Below are 19,097 nucleotides of genomic sequence, written 5' to 3'. Positions count from 1 at the left end.
TGCATCCGTTGTTGTGGAATAATCTGTCCTTGCACGTTAGGCAGGTCTTTTTTCTTTCTGAGTTTAAAACTTATCTGAAAACATACTGATTTGCTGAAGCCTTTGGCACTATTTTAAGGGGTTGACTCAACTTTCTTTAAAAACATTTTTAATGAAATTATTTTATTTTGTTTATTTGTTTATTTGTTTAAATCTACCTGTATATATACAGTACTTTTTAAAGCGCTATATAAACGTTAACATAAAACCATATAAATAAAGCTGGTACGGTCAGATGGATGGAATAAACGAGGAGTATGGATGTCCAATCTTGAGGAATGGAGAGGCAAGAGCAGTAAAAAATGAGGAGAAGGCAAATGTGTTGGCAAAAACGTTTGTTAAAATCCACAGTTCAGGCAATATTAGTGAAGAAGGGTGAAGAGGAAGAGTAATGCCATCATAGAGAATAGGGCTTTACTGAAACAGATAGAAGATACGGATGATTTATTAAATCACTTTAAAAAAGAGGTTGTGGTTGTGCCCATACATGAACCAGGAAAGGATGATACAAATCCAGGAAATTACAGTCTCATAGCTTTAACATCTGAGTTGGGAGTTCGCCTTGTAATCGGAAGGTTGCCGGTTCGAGCCCCGGCTTGGACAGTCTTGGTCGTTGTGTCCTTGGGCAAGACACTTCACCCGTTGCCTACTGGTGGTGGTCAGAGGGCCCGGTGGCGCCAGTGTCCGGCAGCCTCGCCTCTGTCAGTGCTCCTCAGGGTAGCTGTGGCTACAATGTAGCTGCCATCACCAGTGTGTGAATGGGTGAATGACTGGATATGTAAAACGCTTTGGGGTCCTTAGGGACTAGTAAAGCGCTATATAAACACAGGCCATTTACCATTTATCTTTAAAATTACGGAGCGAATAATAAATGACAAATTAATGTGTTATATAGAAAATAAAGGATACATATCTAAACATCAAAGCGGTTTCAGAAGAGGGAGAAATACAATGGATAAAGAAAGGAGGGGACGATGCTTGTAATAAAATTCAAAGGAGAGCAGGAGAAATGAGGAGCACAGTTTGGAGTAGGCGCGAGGAGGTGGTCATTTCTAGAATAAGGTTTGGACATACTGGTTTGAACACAAAACTATTCATGACAGGGAAACATGATGCAGGGAAACGTGATCACTGCAGAGAAGGGTGAACTATAGAACGTGTTAGATTACACTGTCAGAAATATCAGGTGGAGAGAAGGTAACTGATCCAAAACCTCAGTAACATAAAAATTAAACTGGATCTTATTGATTTACTGCAAAAGGACTCAAGACGTGAGTGTTATCAGGCCCTATTCCACTTTTTAAAAGAGAGTAAACATTTGAGGAGGGCTTGAGGGTCGACACTCCATACCAGTTGGTGGCAGTAACGCACCATTTTATTGTTTGCAAACCGCCAATAAAACTTAAGAAGAAGAAGAAGCAGGGGAGGAGACGAAGAAGAAGAGGTGTGCGTACTGTGCTCTTTGCTGTGTCTTGCCACAGTTTTAAAAGTAGGGCACTTGTTGAAGAACCCGTATCAAAGTATTGTGGCGACGCCTCGTGTTTAATGTAATTGATGAACGGCGTGTTGTGAGGTGTGTATTGCAGCTGCGAAGACGAACGTTCGTTCTCCTGTTATGCTGGGCTCACACTGTGCGATTTTTGGCCCATTTTGAGCCAGTTTTTGAGTCGTGCGACCGTTTTGTCGATCGGCCCGGTTTTGGCCTTCATCGTGCGTCGTGTAGTATACGTGGGGGTAACGAGAAGCGATTAACACCTCCGAGCAGCTCCCGAACATAAATCGCTTGGTCGGGAGGGTGTCACCGCAGCTTCTCGCACTGCGCACGCGCAAACACAACCGGGAAAATAGTTGGATTTACATTGCTGCTCAAACACAGCTGATCATGTTTTTCATTAGCAATTTAGCAAAGTTGATGGTGGTGGTGTGTCTGTGTGAGTGAAAGGCAGAGAGGGAGAGCGAGCGACAGAATTTCTGTTATAACCTTCATTTTATGGACGCACAGTGTGAGCACTCGGGTCGCATCAGAGCATCGGGCCGTATAGTGTGAGACTCTGCATCGTGACCTACGAACTTCTAACCCCTGCGAGTCAATCGTGCAGTTCGAGCAGAAGCTGAATAATGCGACTGAAAAAATCGCACAGCGTCTGCCCAGCTTTAGGTTACAGCTGGTAGGAAGGTGCGTTCAGTGTGTCTTTGTAAATTTAAGTTTCCATGTCAAACGACATGAAACAGTTATTTCTGGATGCGCAATTGTTCGCTGAGTTTGGTAACAATGTGTTTTTGTAAACAGCGTGATGATTTAAGTCATTTAATCTTTACAGAACATGTGAGCGAGGCTAAAAGAGCAATATTTTTATGTTTAGTAAACTGACGTTTCTAAATGTTACTGCTTTTATTTTATCAGTTCTGACGAGGACAGCTAAATGATGTTGTTGGTGAGCTTGGATTAAATAATCTCTAAACAAAGAACTTGTCCTCGTGGTGACTGACTTGGGGAGTGGAGGTCAGTGAGCCCATTGTCTCTGCTGGTCCGACTCCAACTACAAAGCTGGCCCGCTCGCCCCCTCCTGAGTCTGAGAGGAGATCCAGAGTAAGTCAGTTATAACTACACTGGTTGCTTAACTTCATCATTTTCTACAGGGTCTCTCTCTCTTAGCTCACTTTGGTTTGATTTCTGCCTTCTGTTTAGCCTCTCTGTTTGTCTGCCTCAGGAACTTAATGGTTTATCATTTGAGTTCAACTCTCTGTTTCCCTTCATATGAAGGTGATGTCTGTGGAGTGATCACGACTTCATTAAAAATCCTCTGTTTTCCTTTTCCACTTTTCTTTCATATTCTTTCTGACGTCTTTTCTTGTGTAAGCTGCTAACTCTTGTGATGGAGATTTCTTTATTTTATGTGTTGATCATATGTTTTGACAATATCACTTTAGTAATATCTATAGTACATTTTGTGCGACTTTGTTCTACATATAGGAAAACATCAAATATGTTATTCCACACACAGATGGGTATTGTGAGTGAGTTGGACTGACACTCCCAGGCACCATGAGACATGAGGCAGTAGAGGTGGGAATCACCATACAACTCACGATACGATATTATTGCAATTTTTTAAAAATATTTTGCGATATTCAGATTCTGTACATAAAGGTAAACTTTATCAATATTCATTTTATCTAATAACAAAGTCTCACACTCAGTCTTTCTCTCATTTCAGTTTTATTGTTGACAAACTGAACGGTTTGTATTACAGTCTAGTCCAACTTAACTGAATGCAACCATCTGGTACAATTATAGCAATTTATGAAAACTATGCAGCCCCTTCAGCAACTGAAGAATTTGAAAGTAAATTAAAACAAAATCTAATTTTACATTAAATAAAAAAGTTTTAAACTTAATTAAAATAAAACATGTCTTAAATTAAAATAAGTAAACTGTCATGTTTATTGCTGCCAAAAAAAAAAGTTAAACACATTTGGACAGTGAAGGAATGTCAGCATTCTTGCTCAGAAAAAGGATCAACATGAAGTCAGATCATGTTCCAGTCCACGAAAAAATTGTTTGTAACAAAATATCGATTTCTGCTGTCCCTGTATCGATACATTATTAGCAAACAAAATATCACGATACTACACAGTATCGATTTTTTCCCCCACCCCTATTAGGCAGATAGTGAGACTCCTTCTCCTTATCTCCAGGGAGGAGGTGTTGAGATGAAAATATTTGAAGTGCCTCAATTCTATGCTGTATATGAACTAAAATGCCATATAACCGTATAGTGTAGTATTAAGTGGACATGGCCCTGAAAAATAAAGACATTAGACTACGTGTCCTTGGGGGGTAGAAAGCTGTAGACCAGCGGTCCCCAACCTTTTTTGCACCACGGACCGGTTTATGTCTGACAATATTTTGACGGACGGCTTTGTGAGGTAAGAGGGGGCACTTGTGGATGAGCTGAAGATATAGACCTGATGTCACTGTTTGGGTTCTTTGTCATTACAGGAGAAAGAAGTGAAAGCAGGCCCAAACCTCAGCACATGGATGACATCAACCAAAAACATCCAGCACCAGCAAGTAAAGATGAGCCAGCAGCGATCCCTGTGGAAAAGACTTTTCCTGCTATGAAGCAGATCAGAAGACGCAAGCGCGCCAACGGGGAGGACAGAAGCTTGAGCTGTGATCAGTGTGGAAAGTCTTTTACTCAGAAAGGTCACTTGAAATCACATCAGCTGATCCACACCGGTGTGAAACCATTCAGCTGTGATCAATGTGGGAAGACCTTTACTCTTAGATGGAGCTTAAAATTACATCAGGTCATCCACACTGGATTTAAAGCTTTCAACTGTGATCAGTGTGAAAAGTCTTTTACTCTGAGATGCACCTTAAAAAGACATCAGCTGATCCACACCGGTGTGAAGCCATTCAGCTGTGATCAATGTGGAAAGACCTTTAGTCTAAGATGCAACTTAAAAAAACATCAGCTACTCCACACCGGTGTGAAACCATTCAGCTGTGATCAGTGTGGGATGTCTTTTACTCGAAAAGGTCACTTAAAGAGACATTATATGATCCATGTTGGAGGTAAATCATTTATCTGTGATCTGTGTGGAAAGGCTTTTATGGATAGAGATCACTTAGAGAGACATCAGGGCATCCACAGTGAAGTTAAACCTTTCACCTGTGATCAGTGTGGAAATTCTTTTACTCAGAAGAGCAACTTAAAAGCACATCAGCTCATCCACAGTGGATATAAACCGTTTGGCTGTGATCAGTGTGGAAAGGCTTTTACTCAGAAGAGCAACTTAAAAGCACATCAGCTCATCCACAGTGGATATAAACCGTTTGGCTGTGATCAGTGTGGAAAGGCTTTTACGTCTATGACTGGCTTAAACTCACATCAGCTCATCCACTCTCGAGTTAAATCATTTGTATGTGGTGACTGTGGAAAGGCTTTTACTCGTATGACTAGCTTAAAATCACATCAGCGCACCCACTCTCGAGTTAAATCATTTGTATGTGATCAGTGTGGAAAGTCTTTCATCCATTACAAAAGTCTATTGAGCCATCAAAAGACCCACAAAGTGTCCTCCTGTGAGAAAAGTGGCAGACCAATGGGACATTACCCTGACGGGGTTCATTTGAACACAGTGGGAGAAACGGGGGTTCTGAACAAAAGTTCTTCTGGATGCTGCGTCAAACTTAAAAAGCTTGAGATCAGGCTTCACAGAATTCAGCTTTAATTTCCTGAGAAAGTCAGAGCTTCACTGTCTTTGTAGATCTAGTGAAAACATGAAAGGGTGCAAAAAGAGGCACTGTGGTACTGCATGATGAAGTCAGAAGTGACAGAGAAGTATGTGAGCGTGGTTCAGGACATGTTTGTGTGGTAGCAGTGACTACCACACAAACTTGGGTTGAAGGTGGGGGCAGGATTACATCAATTCTGAGCCCCTTCTTCCTTTTTCAAAGAGAGGGCAATACTCAGGAAAGGATGATGACAATAGAGCTGCAAGACAGGATGGAAAGAAAAAGAGTTTAAGAGAAGATCATGAATGTTGTGAAGTGATCGAGCCGCGATTACAAAATCTTAGCTTATGGAGTTAGTTATCCCAACACAAGTTTAGCAAGTTACACTTCACTGGCTGTGTCCACAAACAGCATGCAGAGCAAACATTACTCCCATCATCTGATCACAAGAAAAGCAAAATGTCAGAAGAGTTCACCTTCTGGGTCAAACTGTCAGACCTGTTACTGTTTATTTGGCTGTTCATTGTGAGGTAATTATCAGTGTCAGTGCTGCGCCACTTCTGTTGTAACTCACAGGAAATGTGTTTTAAATGGGCTCTATTGTCACAAAACACGGAGTGTACAGGTAACAGAACCCCAAAAGCATACTCAGTACACCCAAGCTCAGAACTATGTACAAGTTTTATATAACTGAGGAATCTTCTAACACAGCTAAGGGAACCAAAATTATATTTAAATGTTCATTTGCTATTTCATCTAGGGTTTGAGAGTAACGAAATTTCTATTCTCTGTATGTCCTGTACATGTGGCAGAATTGACAAATAAAGTTGACTTTGACTTTGAAAAAGTAAGGCTCATGCCGCGGGGGACGAGGTAATGTGTAAAGTTTTCAGTGGTCTGTGTTTTCTTACAGGATGTGAGTGTGTTTTGCTCCATGAAGAGACAAACCTACATTCTTTTTTTTATGTTGCAATAAAAATATTTTTATTGTAAGTCATAAATGTGTGTCATTTATGATAAAACTGACTTGCTGTCCCTTTGTTCCCATGTACCTAAGTAATTGTGGGTAATATCTTGATGCATGCTCAATCATCCAGGTAAGGAAATCCCAGAAGTAGATTCTGTTCATCCATGCATAATGAATAATGAAGGCTGTTAATCATTAGCATGCAAAGTGTCATGACCACTGATCACTAAATCCACTATTGGAGTGTACATTGTCTGCTCCATTCATAGCTGAATGCATCACATTTACTTCTCCACATTTTGTACCAGAAGATTCACCAGCCTTTAGAAGACAGTGGTCCCGAACCAGAAATGGTAAAGTCGCTGTGTATAAGAGCAAGGATATTTTATACAGTGGCTTGCAAAAGTATTCGGCCCCCTTGAACTTTTCCACATCTTGTCACATTACAGCCACAAACATGAATCAATTTGATTGGAATCCCCCTTCCCCCGCCACACACACATAAAACATATTAACATAAAAGTGTTGTCGGAACCATACTGAATTTCCCCAAAAACACACACACACACATATGAAGAGAGAGAGAGTATACATAGTATGCAAACGGCTACCAAACAGCCATCATAATTCGTCATACAATGAGAACAGGACAAATCAACAACTGACACTGACTAATTAATATTAAAATCTGTAACATAACATATTGTTTTGAGTTTAGTCCGTTACTGTTACTATTTTTACCATTTCTTCTTGGAGCAACTGTAACCCACATTATTTCCTTAGGGATTAATAAAGTATTCTGACTCTGATTGTTTCAGGATGAGCTGCCATTATCCAATCACACGTCTGCTTACCTGTATCTTTTGCTCGTTTCTCCTCCTCTTCTTTTGAATGAATGAATGAATGAATGAATGAATGCTTTATTGGCCATATGCAGGTTGCCCCACAGAGGAATAGGACCCCCCCCGACTTACACACACAACAACAAGACAACACAAGGGAATACAGTCGGAGACCGGCAGCGTTGAGAGAATAACACTGAAAAAATTACACAACATTGGGAAAAGTACAAGAGGAAAAAAAGAGACCTCTTCACACGCTGGGCAACCTATGGGAGGACAGCATGAGAACAGGAAACAAAAAAACTCCTCTGCACAGAGAGCACATTAATGTCCACATCACAACATCAGAGCACATGACAAGCCACAGGGGATGGATAGGGGGGTGGGGGGTGATTCGAAGGAACACAGCAGTCGTCCTGCACCATGCTATCATTTCAGCGCGGCACGCAGACCCGCTGCCTTCCCCCGCAGGAACAAGCATCGAAGGCGTTTGGAAGGGAGGGGGATGAGTGCGTGCTTATCAGTGTAAGTGTATGTGTGTGTGCGTGTCCATAGTTCAGCTGAGACAGTGTCCTTCGCTGTATCAGGCTAAGTAAACAGTCCTCCAGCCGATCCTGGTGTCCTTCATGGGATGGGAAGAATAGTCATCACACAGTCGTTATCAGGGAGTTGTTTTGGTGGGCTCCAGCCTTGGGCCTAGCAGCTGGCGCCGTGGTGTCCAAATGTTGAATATTGTTGATTTCTCCTTTATGCGAGCAGCGAATTTAGCACTCTGACACTGGGGCCTCGATTTCCCGTTGGAGCGCTGCGAGCCTCCCCATGATGGTATCAAGCTTCTGTTCCGTGGTGTTGTCATTCTTTTGGTTCTGAGACCCCACAGCTGCAGTGAGCCGTTCCGCGATGTTATCCAACTTTCGCTCAAGGGTGTTATTGTGAGCAGGCCCCTCTCTGATGTATCCCATCATACGCTCAATGGTGTTAGTTTGAGTCTTCACGGCAGCTGTAAGCGTCTCCAAGGTGTTAACCATGCTGCGTTCGGTGTGGGAGGCCGCGCCTCGTCCCATCGCTTCAAATCCAGCGGTCAGCTTAGGGGGAGTTTGAACAGCTGGTTCCGCTCTCTTATTTCTCCGATAAGTCAGGGCCAAGCCAGCTCCGATCAGCAAGAACCCTGTTATCATGGCAAGAACCCTGTTATCACCCTTTTCTATTTTTTCTAAACTGAGCACCTGATGGCTTTGAACTTTTCTTGTACATCTTCCATTGGTTTTAATTTTGCACTCCAGTATGAACACCCATCCCTCAACTCGAGGATCACCACAACATAACCTAACAGACCTACACCGTAGTTCACAGATTCCCTTTGTGTAGGTTTTATTTCTGGGATTTCACACAACCCAGGATTCAAATCATGAATACATAATGGGCTTGGATTTACATCATTATGAATGAAATGTGCTCTATCTGGAAGCAGCCGGCCCCGCCCCTTTCGACAGGTTGTGTGTGAGACTTTAAATCATCAAACTGTAAATTATACATTTTAAATTGTTATTGATCCTTTACCCCTGGTCCTAAAGTGTACATTTATTTTCTTACTCTTCTTATATTTATTGTTTGTTTACTTGCACTGCTGTAACTGGAGCCTCGTCGTCTCGTCTCTCTGGACTGTCTGTAGCGGAGATGACAATAAAGTTTACTTTGACTTCAGCAGCGAGCAGGAGCACCGAGGAAAAACATGGGTGCAAATTATAAGTCTGTATCATGATGTCTGGTGTTTTAGTGTTTGTTGATTTGTTTTTATTTTGTTTTTATTTTGCGAGTCGGTTATTAGATGCTGCTCCAGCCGGTCAGAGAATCCCCCGCCGCCCCGCCCTCTCCTTTCTGTGCCGCAAGCAGCAGGCGCACCTCGCAAACGGAGGGCGCCCTTACTCCCAGCAAATGGGCGATAGAAAAACGATTGGTGCCCATGCCATTCCCAATATGCGCTGGCTGATGTTGGAGCAGCATGAGTACGAGCAATTATTTATTTATTTTTGCCGATGCCCACTAGGGCAACCGCCCGTATCAAAAACCGCTACTGGTTACAGTGATGGTTCATGCACTTCATATAAAAGCAGACCAAACAGATGTGCAGGTGACTTCGGGTCACTTCAGACAGGGTCAGTGAATGTCTCATTCAAAAAAACTGTGGGGAATGAAATGGGATAGTCCTTAATTAATACGTTTAAGCCTCTGGAAATAGGGACTGTGTTTGAAGTAAATTAAACATCTGCACTTGATTGGAAATCCGCTGTGGTTTTGTACAGAGGCTAAACTGGTGTATGTGTTCATAATTTGTAAACTGAAGATAATTAATCTCAGAAATCATGACACAATATGGAGCCCGCATAAGCTGCATTTACTAGCATCAGGAATACCCGTCCTGTAGTAACTCAGTATCAGATCGATACTGTTGCGACTTTCATCCATAAATAAAGCCGCGGCCGGCTGAGTTGGTTGTGTCCCTGTGACGCGCCTCCAATAATCCATATGAGTCGGACTTGTACTTTGCGCATTTATTTTAAGAACAAAACAAAAACAAACGTTTGCGCTTTCAATCAATTTACAAATAGCGCATGGATTAACTGGTGTGCCAAAAAATGACGCTCAACAGAAAAGTTTGCCCACATCCACTCACCCAACACACCTGCATCAGGTAAATAGACTGTGACCACACCCACATGCCATCACCTAAGACGCAGGTAAAGCTATACACCTGTGCCACCGTAACAAATAAGCAAAACATAAACATTGACTTTGGCTCTTACAGATACCAAAGCTGTTACGACTCTGCTAATCACAGTTCAATCAAGTTCACTTCTCCATCCCTGAGGGATCCTCTTGGTCATACCGTATTTTAATAAGAAGAATCGGATTTGATATTCTCCGCATGCTCATTGGACAGGAGCCTGTCAATCACAAATTATTAGCCAATGAGCAAGCCGTTTCACAGCCAGATCCGTGCTTCCAAAGTTACGTGGGTTTTCTATCACCAAGATGGCGACCGCGGAAACGCTCGTCCCGATGCTTTCAAACGGCTTCAGAAAACAGCGCGTGGTGTCACCTGTAGCTACGATCGCACCTGACAACCGCGTGAACCACGTGGGTCTCTGCTCCCTGATCTGTTTCCTGTGTTTGGAAAGAGTTGCAGCTTCATCGCGGAGTTTCTCTCGGTTTGTGGGCTCATCTAAAGGTAAGCACCGAGCTAACTTTACTGTGAGTTCAGTTCATGTTGAGTTTAGCTCCTGAATGAGGTCTTCTGCTGCTCTCCTCGGTGTCTGTTCACAGTTTATTGTGAACACGTTGAGAGAAGAGTGAGAGAGTGTTTGGAGAAAAACACCAACTAATCATTAGCTCAGCATGCTGGGAGAAGTTGGAGCAGAAAAGTCTTTTCATTGTCCCTGCAGCTGTTTTTCTGCCTGCACCAAACCTCTACAGCCTCATTTCTATTTGAAGTGATAAAAGGAAATGGATGAGAGCGATCTGCTGCAGTATCAGGGTCACTATAAACTTTATTGTCCAGCTGCTGTGGATGAACACATGAGAGGAAGTGAACTCCTAAAATGATCTGCAGACAGCAGTGAGAGTGATGAGGAGAGAATAGAGATACCAGTAACAACACATAAGACAAAACACAAACTGCAGGAGACAAAAAGAAAGACATGCACCGGTGACTGCGGTCTGTGTGTTGAGGCCAGGAGAAAATTAGGCTTAAGCTGAAATTGGGGAACTCGGCTATCTATACTCCAAAAGCCAGGGAGGTTGTTTGCAGGGGAGTTACTAAATTTTTAAAACCCAACTTGGAAATATCACATTTTTACTTGATAGCAGCAGGTGTTAAAATTATTGGTCATATTTTGTGGCAGGATGCCTAAATAACATTAAATGTTTAAATGTGTCCATTTTAAAGTTTGAGAGCTCTACTGGACAGCTGTGAGGTTACAAATGAAGAGCGTGTTATGTGCAACAATGTAGCAATTTTACTGTTACACTTTGATTCTCTTTACAGACTTGTCATCTGCATTGTATCACCGTCTGATAAGGTCGCTTATTAGAGTATTGTGCACTCATAGGGGTCATTTTGATGCCCGATATGCCTGTTTTTGTGAGCATGTACAGAGCTAGGAGTAAAAGCCCAGCTTAAGAGGAAGCTGATATTCACTGTTTCTATGTAGCTAGCTACACAAATCTGGTTAATGTTTGCAAACATGCTGTCTTTTAGGCTATATCAGAATCAGAAAGACTTTATTTATCCCCAAGGAGCAATTAATAAAGCCTCACATAGAAGCTGCAACTCCACTGAGCATGTGCATGTGTTTGTGCATGTCCGCCAGACTCAGGGAGATGCACCAATGTGCTATGGGAGGGGTGAGATGGGACAGAAGACACACCGAGTTTAATAATAACAAAGAACGCAGCAGTGACACATTAACACATGTGGATTAAAAAAGAGGTGTGTGAAGACGTGCTCATTGCATCATGGGAAGGCCTTAGCAGCATGAGCCTGTTGCAGCATAACTAATGACGCATTCAGGGTCACTTGATCCAACATTAACTATAAGTTTTATTAAACAGGAGAATTTTAAGTAAGTTTTTTGTTATTCGAGTTTTTATTCGGGAAATACAGGCATGAATGCACTTTTGGCTCATCATTTCATCATTTTAAAGTAACAAAACCGAGAAGGAAAGAAAAATGTCTGGGCCTTGTCGTACAATGGGTACACTAAAGTTTGACTTTGCAAAAAACTGTGTTTCAGGCTAAAAAGTTCTGTGGTTCAAAAAAACCTATGAAAAGCACTTTTTTATACTTGTGTTAGGTTTTGTATAGAAATGACACAAAATTCAATCTCGGGCTAAATGTGATGTAAAAAGTTTACACTGACATCCATCTTGATCAAAGATGAGTGTTGTGAAGCTTATCTCAAAAGTAGAATCTGCCTACCAAATCCAAACTGGGAGCTAGTTCTGCAGCAGAGAGGGGCAACAGGAGGTTGAAAGCTGAAGTCTCTGCCTCCCATTCTACTTTCAAATATCATAAGAACGGCAAGTAAACCTGCAGCAAAGTGGTCTGCAGTGGAAACATGGTATTTTGAGGTCATTAAGATGGGGCCGGATTATTCAAGACCTTGTATGTGAGGAGGAAGATTTAAAATTCACTTCTCGATTTAACAGAGAGTCAATGAAGGGACGCCAGTGTAGTATTCTCTCTCTTTGTAGTCCCTCTCAGTAGTCTCGTTGTCTAATAAAAATCTGTTCTTTGTCCCAGCTGATCAGCAGGAGGAGAAGAGTCTGACGGAGCAGCAGAGAAAGATTTTCAGCTATTTGGTCTCAGCTGACTCACTACAAAGGAAACAATGAGTTTCGCAGAAAAGGTGAGAAAAATATCAGTTTCTCTGTTGGTGAATCTGGGTGCACTTCATCGGCTCTCAAATCTAAACTGGGAGCTGGTTCCACATCGGCTGCTGTGTGTTAGCCCCAGGCTACACATTCATACCTATACAAACAAGAATCAAGTTAATAGATGAAATAAGAAGATCACACATTAACAGGACACTAAAATAGCAGATTAAGAAAATTGAAATTCATATTAAACCCCCAAATTTTAAATGTAATAATTTCCCATTTAAACATAATCTGATCTACAAACATCTGAGTGACAGCCCTGGTCTTTATGAGAAATATTGTGAAGTCTTTAAAGCTCCCATTTCGACAATATCATAGGATTAAAACAGTGGAGTGCCACCCAACAACTCTCAGCTGATCAGCAGTGAAATATGACTAGAAGTAGAGAAAATAAACAGGATAGTAGCTGGATACGTTTTCATGGTCCAGTATTGTTCTGATTTTCTTTTTCCCCTCCCTCTGGCAGTCAGGTAATTTTCTGGGTATTGAGATTGAGTTTGTAGCATCGTGATAATCCTGCTTTAATCAGCTTCACTCTACTAATTACTGCTTGTTCTGGGTGGGGATGAGAAACATAAGAGAGATGATATTTACCACTTTTAGTTGCTTCTTTGTCATAAGGGGTCTGGTATAGTTTTAATTAATATCTCAATCTAAACACTAGGTATAGCCATTTACAGATATTCTAATGGTTAAGTTATGGAAAAATGAATAATTGATAGTAAAGTATGCTCCTGTCACCAGAAGGTTGGGGTAATCCACAAGGTATTTGGCAACTGCCATGATTCAACATCAGGTTTAAAGCTCGTGTTAATGGAGGAAGTTTGAAGGTTGAGTTTGTTCCACGACTGCATTTCACTCACTGCCTCTGTTTGTATCTCTGTCACTGCAGGACCAACATGGAGCGAGAAGTCAGCGCTCTCAGGAGGCCGACAAACCTCACAGAAGAAAGAGAGACAAAACATACACCTGTGACGATTGTGGGAAAGGTTTTACCTGGAAGGTCTCATTAAAAAAACATCAAGTCATTCACACTGGAGAGAGACCGTTTAGCTGTGACTTGTGTGGAAAGTCTTTTAGACAGCCTGGAAGTTTAAAAAGACACCAGCTCATTCATAGTGGAGTTAAAGAACATACTTGCAATCAGTGTGGGAAGTGTTTCTCTCGGAAAGAAGGGTTGGAAGAGCACAGACGTATCCACAGTGGCGTTAAACAGTACAGCTGTGATCAGTGTGGTAAAGTCTTTGCTCACCGTAGCGGCTTATGGACTCATCAAGTTGCCCACTCTGGAATTAAGGCATACAGCTGTGAGGTTTGTGGAAAAACCTTCAGCCAAGTAGGGCACCGAAATGCACACCTACGCATTCACACCAAAGAGGATGTGTACTACTGTGAACAGTGTGGAAAAGTGTTTATGACAAACAGAGACTTAAAAATCCACAAATTCACTCACACTGGAGAGAGACCTTATAAATGTGACGTGTGCGATAAGGCTTTTAAAGATCCAAGTTCCCTCAAAGCGCACCAACAGATCCACACCAGGAAGAAACTCTACAAGTGCAGTTACTGCGAGGTATGTGTTTACATTTTTATCTTGTAATTTTAGTGTTTGAACAACTCTGCTTATTAAATTTTGTTACAATATTAGCAACTATGCTGTATGTACAGGAGATTCATCACATTTCAATATCATTTTTTGTTTTGTTTCTTTCATGATTAGGTCAACAAAACAAACCTTTATGTAACTATATTATTTAATGGCACTTTCATGGTATTAAAAGATTATTTCTGTAAAAATGTGGCTGTATGTGAGTTTACAGTTACTCATTTTCTGTCTGGTCTACATAGAATAAAAAGAATTGTAGTGTCATTATAAAGATATAAGACTTAAAAAACAACCACAACTAAATAGTCTACTCTCAAGTAGGCTGTTTGGCTGTGATGCCACTGCTGGTTGTTAACATTAATGTTTTCATAACACTTCCATTACAGCTGGTAAGTGGGCCTTAGAAACTGTCCACACCTAAACTTTTGAGGCACAAATTCTTCTGTCTCCGTTCAAAACACATTTTAGTTATCTTTGACGCACCTGAGGGATTTACTATGAGGGAATTTCAACCACTGTCAGAGATCAAGTTTTCCGCTTCAGCTTCTGTACGAGGTCATATAAAAAATGTCAACCATAAAAAGATCCCCATGAGTGCCACCTAATCTAATCGAAGACATTGTCCAATGATGATAAAGTGGTGAAATATAAAGAAAATAAAAGTGTAACACTAAATTTCTACATAATTGTAAAAATATTAGATTAATATTGCAAAGAAACATTAAGTTTGTTATTTCAAGTGACAATTTTAGAGTAATGGTGCATTCACTGGTCGTGTGCGCATTCGCACCTCGAAGCACGTCCAAAGCGAACTGGTCAGGCTTTAAAATATGCAATTTTCATGCCCGTGAAGCGGAAATGTGGGAGGAAGTAGTGCCAGATGGCAGCTGTCGATCTAGCGTTTGAAGAGAGGGTCTCCCTTCTCTATTCACCGTGGAGAGCAGAGCAGCGGCGTAAAGGACGCTTTACACATTAGTCATTACAAAAATTTATTTGAAACAATATTAAGATGCTCAAACTGAAAAACATTAAACATGAATATATAAAATATAACTATTTACAGAGAGACAGGAATAAAAAGGACCCAGCTTAAAGTGGAAGAGCCTCAGGGAGAAGGAGGAGAAAAATAAGAACATTGTTTCTGCCCTGGAGGCTCCTGATTGGTTTTCGCGGCGCGACTTGACGCTGGAGTTCAGATTTTTCCAACTCAAGCGGTAGACGCAATAAGCGGGAATGCACAAAATGCACCACACAAAATGCAGTGCGTATTTTACTTCGCGCTTCAAACGCATCAGCCAGGCTTCTTTTTGCGCGAATCAGGCAGAAAAGTGTTTTTTGCGATGCAAATCTGTCGCGCTTCATCACGCTCCTCCATTGACTTTACATGTTAACCTGAAGCTCTGGTCGCTTCTAATGCGTTCACACCGAACGCATTAGTTGAAAGTACATGAGTGTTATTGTTGTATTCTTTTTGGTATACCTACAATAACTATATTTTACTTTTTAGTTATCACTGACATAGTAAAATGTAACTGGACATTGGCAGAGATTCTCTTAATTTCAGGCAACCTTCAGGAAAAAAGATTTTGAAGAAATTCCCTGACTCTGACTGTGTTTGTGTCTTTGTTTAGAAGCAGAGCGACACAGATGGATCCAGTTCTCAACCCTGTCATCACTGTGGTGGTGGGAAAGCGTTTCATTGTGACATTTGTGGAAAAACTTTCAATTGGCAAAGGAGCCCAAAAATACATCTACGTAGACACACTGGACACAAACTCAAGTACTGCAAAGAATGTGGGAAAGGCTTCCCCACAGCAGGCGAATTAAAGCGCCATGAACTCATTCACAGTAGCATTAAAATGAACCTCTGTGACCAGTGTGGGTCATCCTTCACCACTGCAGGTGAGCTTAAAGCTCATAAACGAGTCCACACAGGAGAGAAACCATACAAGTGCAGACACTGTGACAGAAGCTTCTCTCGTGCAAATACTCGTAATGATCATGAACGTACACACATTGAAGGAAACTTCAGCTGTGACCAGTGTGACAAGAGCTTCAAGAATCTCAGTTCATACTCCAAACACAAACGATCGCACTCTGCAAATAAGCTATTTCAGTGTGACCAATGTGTAAAACCGTTCACTTCATTATCTGCTCTGACCAAACATCTGCATGATCATGCAGGACTAAAATCTTTGCTGCCATTGGATCACAACAAATCTGAACAGACAGAAAGAACCTCTTCCTGATCAGGCTCCACATAGTTCTGACTGTTTACCCCTGTAAAGAGTCAGCTAATGTCACACCTGGTTCTTATGACATAGCTATGACTTTTGGACTGGCAGTGATACTCTTTGTATTTAATAAGTGGCAACCATTGAAAACTACGGACATTCACCACCAACAGGAGGTGCCATATGGGTTTAGTGCTATTTGGACCAGGTGGTAGTCAGAGGCCCTGGCGTTCTGAGCTGTGGCATACATGACTAACCATGGGACCAGTATAATTTTAAATTTGAACTAGACCTGGGCTGTACTTCTGTGTAATACTTATTTACAGTGGTGGCCCGCAGAAGTAAAAGCCTTTGTCCCAGCAATCAGTTTACTCCCTTCGAGCAAGTGCTTTGGCCACAGTGGGAAGGAAAAAGTCCCTTTTATGAAGGGAGCTGGGATGAAGAAGAGACATAAACATGCTGTGGAAGAGAACCAAAGATTAATGAAAGTTTTTCATTTTAACATGGATGAGTTGCTCAGTGGAAACCAAATGTACCTACAAATAATCGAATCTAACCTGAACCTGAAGCCATTCGATATTTTATTTTGATAAATATGGCAGCACTGAGACTCATTTCCTGACTCGTTTTTTTCAGTTAATTCAAATGATTTAATCTTTTAGTTTTGGTTTCTAATTTAGGCTCAGTTCGTTTCATGTAACCTTGCCCACATGTTAGTTTGTAGCTATATTTAATTAACTTTAAAGTTTGTCTTATTAAATGTTTCGGTGTGAAAAATAAAGAAATAATCGTATATTATCGTTACAGCCATTGGACCCATCCTACAATCCTACACTCAATCCTGCTTATGTTGGTGACTTTATTTCACTCAAGGTCACTTTAAATCACTCATACTGTAAACTGTAAAGCTGCTACGTTGGTCATTTTAAACCACTTCAAGGTCACTTTAAATCACAATTCTAAATTGTAAAGTTAGACTGAAATTAACCTTTTTTTTTTACCTCAAAGTGTATATTTACTCCCCTTACCTTAGTCTTATAGTGTATATTTATTCCTACTCTTCCTATATTAATTGTTGTTCTTTTTGCACTGAATGGAACTGGAGCCTCGTCGTCTCATCTCTATATACTGTACTGTATATAGCAGAGATGACAATAAAGTTTACTTTCGCTTTAAAACGAAAAACTATTTCAATGTCTTTTGCTCTATAAACGTGTCTCATGCAGTCTGGTTCGCCTCGAGGTCAATCCAAAATTCTCCATTGATTAGTGCATTGGGGCAGTAACTGAAATTAGCACGGTTAACAGTGAAAACCTTATGAATCTATGATGTATCCATATCAAACATGTAGTCCTAATCCGCCCTGGGTCCAGCATCTGTAGTTTGGTTTCACCAGGTTGAGGAGGTTTGGCCTTTTTCTCGTCTTTTTGATCTGTAAACGGGAGCCTGACAGACAAGTGATGGAAAAAGGTTTGAAAACCAACTCTGTCTCATGCATGTTTTATTGGTGTCTATTGACATACAGTAAACATTTTTTGTGTCTTAGATAAAAGAGTTCAATCCAAAGTTAAAGCAAGATTCAAGTCCATAAATTATGAAATAACTGATGGTGAAATAAAATTAACTAGAACTCAGAGTAGAACTTATAAAGCCATAATGTGGTGTGAAGATAAATAAATAAATAAATGAAGTTCCATAACCAAGATCTATGCCAGGGGTGTCCAAAACCTGGCCTCAAGGGCCGGTGTCCTGCAGGTTTTAGATGTATCTTTGATCCAGCACAGCTGATTTAAATGGCTAAATGACCTTCTCGATATTTCTTGAAGTTCTCCAGAGGCCTGGTAATGAAACAATCATTTGAATCAGGTGTGTTGACCCAGGGTGAGATCTAAAACCTGCAGGTCATTGACCCTTGAGGCCTGGAGTGTGCTGCCAGCTAAATCTAAGCTTTATCACTCTGACTTTCCCACACTGTCAAACTCTTTGTGTTATCACTGGTCCAGTTCCGCCTTCACCAGACCAATCAGCAGTCATGCCCCATACTTTAAATCTAACCTTGCATCTGCCATTGGCCTTTACAGACGCCTTTGTGCAACCCACCCCCTCCTCTTCTTTGCCCTTCTTCACTCAGGCTCCATATAAACCACCTTCGTCTCCACCATCAGGATCTAGGCTCTTAGGGGTCCTACTCTAATCCCTTTCACAGCTGGGGTCCGTTCTGCCAAGACATACCATCAGAGGCTAACTGCCAAACACGTCTGTCTAAATTATGTTCATCGATAATTCTGTCTTTGACAGAAAAAGGAACAGAAATCCTATAAAGTGAGATTAAATGTGTCACATTGTCAGTAGTTGGTGCCTGCATATATTTCCTCTTCCTGTTGAAGAAAGGTGTAAATCCTCCTTCATTAAGACTTTCTGTGAATCAAGTCAAATGTAGTCATGATGATCTCTAAGGTTGCAGTACAGCAAACCTGGAACAAATGCAAACTGGATTATGGTGAACCTTAAACTCACATTTTAAGATTATAGTCTTTTTACAGCATTTTTACAGCTGTTATTTTAAAAGATTTATTGCAGAAAATTCAGTATTTTTTACTCCTTTACATTTGTTTGACAGCTTTAGTTATTTTCCAAATCAAATTTAACCCAACATCCTGACTCATCCTAGCAGTCCAGTTAAAAGCCCACATTGACTCATCTACTGTTGAAAACATGTCTCACT

The 19,097-nt window shown here is 41.1% G+C and overlaps 3 protein-coding genes across 4 annotated transcripts in view; 2 read left to right on the top strand and 1 right to left on the bottom strand.

The window, feature by feature from the left end:
* The window catches only part of LOC113029472 (zinc finger protein OZF-like), a 132,694-nt gene that overhangs the window by 70,024 nt on the left and 43,573 nt on the right, over positions 1 to 19,097 (bottom strand). The window lies entirely within an intron of this gene.
* Positions 3,695 to 6,053, top strand: LOC113029469 (zinc finger protein OZF-like). Its single transcript, XM_026180351.1, has one exon. The coding sequence runs from the start codon at positions 4,012 to 4,014 to the stop codon at positions 5,278 to 5,280; it is 1,269 nt and encodes a 422-aa protein (XP_026036136.1). The 5' UTR covers positions 3,695 to 4,011; the 3' UTR covers positions 5,281 to 6,053.
* Positions 11,634 to 17,476, top strand: LOC113029510 (zinc finger protein 91-like). Its single transcript, XM_026180400.1, has 3 exons — positions 11,634 to 12,501; positions 13,425 to 14,105; positions 15,770 to 17,476. Exons 1-3 carry the CDS (start codon positions 12,484 to 12,486, stop codon positions 16,385 to 16,387), a joined length of 1,317 nt encoding a protein of 438 aa, XP_026036185.1. The 5' UTR covers positions 11,634 to 12,483; the 3' UTR covers positions 16,388 to 17,476.

Source organism: Astatotilapia calliptera, chromosome 9 (genome assembly GCF_900246225.1).
Source record: "Astatotilapia calliptera chromosome 9, fAstCal1.2, whole genome shotgun sequence".
Lineage (NCBI taxonomy): Eukaryota > Metazoa > Chordata > Actinopteri > Cichliformes > Cichlidae > Astatotilapia > Astatotilapia calliptera.
Note: the sequence above shows the minus strand (reverse complement) of the source record. Positions and strands in the feature narration are given on the sequence as shown.